General features: G+C 55.2%; 1 protein-coding gene across 1 annotated transcript; it reads left to right on the top strand.

The window, feature by feature from the left end:
* Positions 1 to 1,613: 1,613 nt before the first annotated feature.
* On the top strand, positions 1,614 to 4,443 carry LOC123092528 (ABC transporter G family member 5). The gene has a single exon (XM_044514329.1). It carries the CDS (start codon positions 1,839 to 1,841, stop codon positions 4,215 to 4,217), a length of 2,379 nt encoding a protein of 792 aa, XP_044370264.1. The 5' UTR covers positions 1,614 to 1,838; the 3' UTR covers positions 4,218 to 4,443.
* Positions 4,444 to 5,950: the final 1,507 nt, after the last annotated feature.

Here is a 5,950-nt window from a genome sequence, read left to right on the forward strand (position 1 = left end):
TACGACTGTCAGACCTATAATCCGGTCACCCACCAAGTACCACGAGACCGGCAAAACTAGGAAAACCTAGCTAAGTTATACCTTTGCCTTGTGCATTCCACTTGAACTTGATGATGACATTAATGCTTGTCTCAAGTTGGAATCCTTTTCTTAATCACGATCGCTTCGGTGAAGATTCTAGATTTTCCACCCCATAATGCAATGAGGGAAGCCTTCACTTAAGCACTTGTGAGCACATCTTCACATGTACATTATCACCATGTGTACCTCAAGCTTCAAAGCATATAATCTCGAAATGCTCATCCTGCACTTGCACTACTCGAACTCTATGACCATCACAACTTGATGTCATCAATACATAAAATACATGAAACCTTTCTTTTGATGCAAGCCCATGAGATAACACCCAACCCACATAAACACAACAAACACATAGCAGGGGTTTAGTTCATAGAGCGCAATTCATAATTGCTTACCATACCATAGGTCACTTGATCCGACATGGTACAATGCTTGCGCTTGTGAGTTGACAATCTAGTATACACTCTTCTAGCTTCATCCTGGTCAACCAACATCTCTACTTCATGCTCCATCTTGGTTTCTTGAAAGCCACGCCGAGCAATTCGCCTCTGTCGGGAGCATGGTCGGCTTCCTGTGTGCAGTGTCGTAGCCAGGTTTCACCCATGCCCCAGGCCAACCTTGTATGTACAATAGCCACTGTAGCTACAATAAGCTATTGTAGCTACAATCAACGAAGAAAGTCAGCTCCAAGCTTCGTGCCATCTCCCTGGCTACGCCCCTGCCCGCGTGTAGCCGTCATAGACTCATAGTGCCGCTGGATGATCGCCATGCCGCCAATAGCCAAGAGCAAGGGACGAGCCCCACAACCGACGGGATGATACGGGGCGAGCCCCAATATTACGTTCCATCTCAGTAGACCCCATCGACCAGATGTCTCAAAGCAACCAAAGAACTCAACTTCATGGTGCAGTGTGAGTTGACCCAAATGTGATGGTTATTTGTAATTACCTCTTGGTTGCTGGTTGCACCTACCAGGATTTTTCAGTGCTATTGATGGATAATGACGATATCAACGTATGTGCTAGTTCTGCAATCGCAAGAGAGGTCAACAGCTTATTATGCATTAAGTAATTACTATTACTGTACAACGCTGCAAATAATAAACCCAACATGATGTGCCACACAAACATGTCAGATATTTCCATCTTAGCAAGAGCAGAGAAGTTGCCGGTGAGAACCGAAACCATCCAAGAAGGTAGTCCAAAAAGACTGACAGTTGATTTAAATTCCGCCTCCACATTTCCTGACTCTGGCCAACACCACCTCCCCCAACCTCCCCAGCGGTGTCAGCGTTAGCTGCCCATTTGGTGAGCTTTGGCTGAGCTACACTTAACCACCTCGGCGCCATTTCTTGCGCGCGGGCGCGCACAGCGCAAGAGCCCTCCACCCACCGCAACCACCTTCTTGACCCCCTCCTAAACCCAAGCTACCGCGGCCGGTTTCCCGCTCAGATTCCTCCGGCCTCGCTTCCGTGGCAACTTAACCGAATCCAACAAACAGCAAGAAGCCCCACGAAGACGCCAATCTCGATCCCCCCCCCCGCGCTCGCCAACCTCATCTGATTGCATGCTCCTCTCGGGTTGACTCCTCAAATGGGGAGCTATAAGAATGGTTACTGGTACGATCCATAGAGTCCAACCAGCTCCATCGACCTCTCTCCCCCCCCCCCTCTCTCTCTCGCCGCGGCAGACACGGCGAGGTGGCCCGGCCCAGTGTGCGAGCTAGATTTGTACGCGGGGAGCGCTGAGCCGAGCAAGATGTCGCGGTTCGTCGACAAGCTGCCGTTCTTTGACCGGAGGGCGTCGCCGATGGAGGAAGCCGACGATATCCCGCGCAGCGGCCTCCTCCACCTGCACGGCGGCCACCACCACTACCAGCACCACCACCAGCCGCAGACCGCCTTGATGGCGCCCGAGCCGTCCCCGCCCACGACCAAGCAGTCCTCCTCCACTCTGGCGCAGCTCCTCAAGCGCGTCAACGAGGCGCGCAGCGACGCCTCGTCGCCCAACTCGTCCCCGTCCCACTACACCATCGAGCTCGGAGCCTCCATGCCGGGCTCCACCGGCAGTGAGAGCGAGCACACCAGCCTCACCGGTGTCGGCGACGGCACGCTGCTGCCGTTCGTGCTCAAGTTCACCGACCTCACGTACAGCGTCAAGCAGAGGAAGAAGGGCCCCTGCCTGCCCGCGCTGCCGTTCCGTCGCGGGGACGCGGAGCCCGAGGCGCCGCGGATGAAGACGCTGCTGGATAATATCTCCGGGGAGGCCCGGGAGGGCGAGATCATGGCGGTGCTCGGTGCCAGCGGGTCCGGCAAGAGCACGCTCATCGACGCGCTCGCCAACCGCATCAGGAAGGAGAGCCTCCACGGCTCCGTCACGCTCAACGGCGAGTCCATGGACAACAACCTGCTCAAGGTCATCTCGGCGTACGTGATGCAGGACGACCTCCTGTACCCGATGCTCACCGTGGAGGAGACGCTCATGTTCTCCGCCGAGTTCCGCCTGCCGCGCTCCCTCCCCACCAAGGAGAAGAAGAAGCGGGTGCAGGCGCTCATCGACCAGCTCGGCCTGCGCAACGCGGCCAACACCATCATCGGCGACGAGGGACACCGCGGCGTGTCGGGCGGCGAGCGCCGGCGCGTGTCCATCGGAGTGGACATCATCCACGACCCCATCGTGCTGTTCCTCGACGAGCCCACCTCCGGGCTCGACTCCACCAGCGCCTTCATGGTGGTGAAGGTGCTGCAGCGCATCGCCCAGAGCGGCAGCGTCGTGGTCATGTCCATCCACCAGCCGAGCTATCGCATCCTCGGCCTCCTCGACCGCCTCCTGTTCCTGTCCCGCGGCCAGACTGTGTACTACGGACCTCCTGGTTCGCTGTCGTCCTTCTTCTCGGACTTCGGCAAGCCCATCCATGACAACGAGAACCCGACGGAGTTCGCGCTCGACCTCGTTAGGGAGCTCGAGACCATGCCGAACGGGGCCTGCGACCTCGTCGAGCACAACAAGTCGTGGCAGAAGCGCATGGGCCCGAAGATGAAACACGCCGACGACGGGAACGGGGGGAAGCCATCGCTCTCTCTTCAGGAGGCCATCAGCGCCAGCATCTCTCGCGGGAAGCTCGTGTCCGGCGCGACCGACGGCAATGTCACGGTGCCCTCGCCGTCGTCCGCCCCGGCGTCCGCGGTGGCCAAGTTCGCGAACCCGTTCTGGATCGAGATGGGGGTGCTGACCCGTCGCGCGTTCCTCAACACGAAGCGCACGCCGGAGATCTTCGTCATCCGCCTGGGCGCGGTGCTGATCACGGGGTTCATCCTGGCGACCATCTTCTGGCGCCTAGACGACTCGCCCAAGGGCGTGGAGGAGCGGCTGGGCTTCTTCGCCATCGCCATGTCCACCATGTTCTACACCTGCTCCGACGCGCTGCCCGTGTTCCTCAACGAGCGCTACATCTTCCTCCGCGAGACGGCCTACAACGCGTACCGGCGGTCCTCGTACGTGCTCTCCCACACCATCGTCGGCTTCCCCTCGCTCATCGTCCTCTCCCTGGCCTTCGCGGTGACCACATTCTTCGCCGTGGGGCTGGCCGGCGGCGCCGAGGGGTTCTTCTTCTTCGTGGCCATCGTGCTGGCCTCGTTCTGGGCCGGAAGCGGGTTCGCGACGTTCCTGTCGGGCGTGGTGACCAACGTGCAGCTGGGGTTCCCCGTGGTGGTGTCGACGCTGGCCTACTTCCTGCTCTTCAGCGGCTTCTTCATCAACCGGGACAGGATCCCCAAGTACTGGCTGTGGTTCCACTACGCGTCGCTGGTCAAGTACCCGTACGAGGCGGTGATGATCAACGAGTTCAGCGACCCCGGGCGGTGCTTCGTGCGCGGGGTGCAGATGTTCGACAACACGCCGCTGTCCGTCCTGCCGGCGGCGATTAAGGTGCGGGTGCTGCGGGCCATGAGCTCGTCCCTCGGCATCAACATCGGCACGGCGACGTGCATCACCACGGGGCCGGACTTCCTGAAGCAGCAGGCCGTCACCGACCTCACCAAGTGGGACTGCCTCTGGATCACCGTCGCCTGGGGCTTCCTCTTCCGCATCCTCTTCTACATCTCGCTGCTGCTCGGGAGCAGGAACAAGAGGAGGTAGAGCGCGTGATCGAGCGGATCATCTTCTTGGATCCCTCGGCTTTACTGGCGCGAGCAATGTGGGACTGTCTCTCAGTCTTCTGTAATTTTTCTTTGTTCAATTTTTTTCGATTTTTACTTAACCGCGTGTGATTAAGATGGGAAGGGAGATGTTTGCTGCGTGTAAATTTGTTTCCAAGTTGTAACGATATCATGGCAAGTTGAAAGTTGAAACTGTAGTCCGACTATATGATCCGCCATCTCCCCTCTACATTTGAAACTTCAAGTTCAGAGGCGTCGACTTTGTTCGGGTATAGTGTGCTCCATGACGAAGAACGATGGGAAAGGTATTGCTGTGACGCATATAAGCAGGCACACATATGTTTGGTGAGCAGAAATTCGACTTAGCAACCAAATCCTACCAACATGATGCATGGAAACACGGAACAAACACGCTTGGCAGCCCTTGGTAGTTGTAGCTACTCGGTTGCTCCTGTTGCCATATGTATGACATTCTCGGCGGATGAGTTCATGAAGTTGGCACCTGCGTCGGTTTGTTTGGGCTGTTGGGGAGGTGACCCACACAAACCATAGCACCGCCGCCTAGAGCATTGATTCACCCCCTCTCCATTGTTGCAGCAGGGTTGTTCCGGTATGTTCGCGTATGTATATGCCTATTTTCGTGCTGATCTTGGTTGTTTTCTCCGCTGGCAGGGGCTGTTTGGAGTAAATGAGGCGGTGCCACCCCCCCCCCCCCCCCCCCCCCCCCTCCCCGCTCAATTACGTGATTCTCCTCTTCCCCGATGTTTCGGTTCAAAGCGGATCTTGAGTCATCCACCCCAACTTCATCTTCCTCCGTTTGATATGATGCTTTGCCTTCAAATTCAATGCTTTTATTGCCGGATGTAGCTCTTTGGCTGTCCGTCGCCTTCTCCCTGTTTAGTCGTTCTGTAGTCTTTGTCGGCAAGCTTCCATCCTATTTCTAACTTGCTAGCACAGGCACATATTTTTTCTCTTGTTGTTTGGATGACGACGGCCATGATATGATACCATGCTAGTCGCGCCGCACGACGTTGTTGTAGTCAACTTAAACCTAGCATTCGTCCTTGTGCAAGTGATGGACTTGTGCTTCTACTATCGTGATCGTGATCATTGCTCCTAGATGTTGCGAGCCCTTTCAGTGTATGATTAATGCTTTTATGCATGTTTGTTGTCCCATGCTTTGTTCTTAGCTTGGGTTGCTAGTGTCTATCTAGGTCATAGGTCGTTGGTGGTTTCACCGGCGATCCTTAGGTCACATGTCATTGTTTATGTTGTGGCTACTTTGAGGGCATGCCATCTTTAAGGTTGCATCTGTTATGCCATTTTTGACGATCTAAACTTCTTTCTATCTATCTAAATGAATACACACGGTTTTCCTGCATGGGTTGAAAAAATTCAATGAATGCGCATGTCGAGGGTGTTTTCTGTAGTACCTAATAGTAGTTCAGTGGTCGCAGTAGATTTATATGACTGTGGGGCATTACCTTATGTTACCAGATGGATACGAGGCACAAGTTTTACTCAAGTTTAGGCCCTTGTTGCACGTAAAATCCCTGCGTCATTCTTATGGGATTATATGACCAAAGTATTACAATGTGGGTGGACGACAACGTGATCGGCAAGTTAGATGTGCTAAGCTGGGGCTTCAGAAGAGTGTGGAGTGAGATCCCTCGTCTTGGTCAGATGCCTTTATATAGAGGTCTCGGTTGGTGG

This window comes from Triticum aestivum, chromosome 4B, assembly GCF_018294505.1.
Source record: "Triticum aestivum cultivar Chinese Spring chromosome 4B, IWGSC CS RefSeq v2.1, whole genome shotgun sequence".
NCBI classification, from domain to species: Eukaryota; Viridiplantae; Streptophyta; class Magnoliopsida; order Poales; family Poaceae; genus Triticum; species Triticum aestivum.

What these genes read in the sequence shown, in the direction of transcription:
- LOC123092528 (XM_044514329.1), top strand. Translation starts at nt 1,839, where the DNA reads ATGTCGCGGTTCGTCGACAAGCTGCCGTTCTTTGACCGGAGGGCGTCG.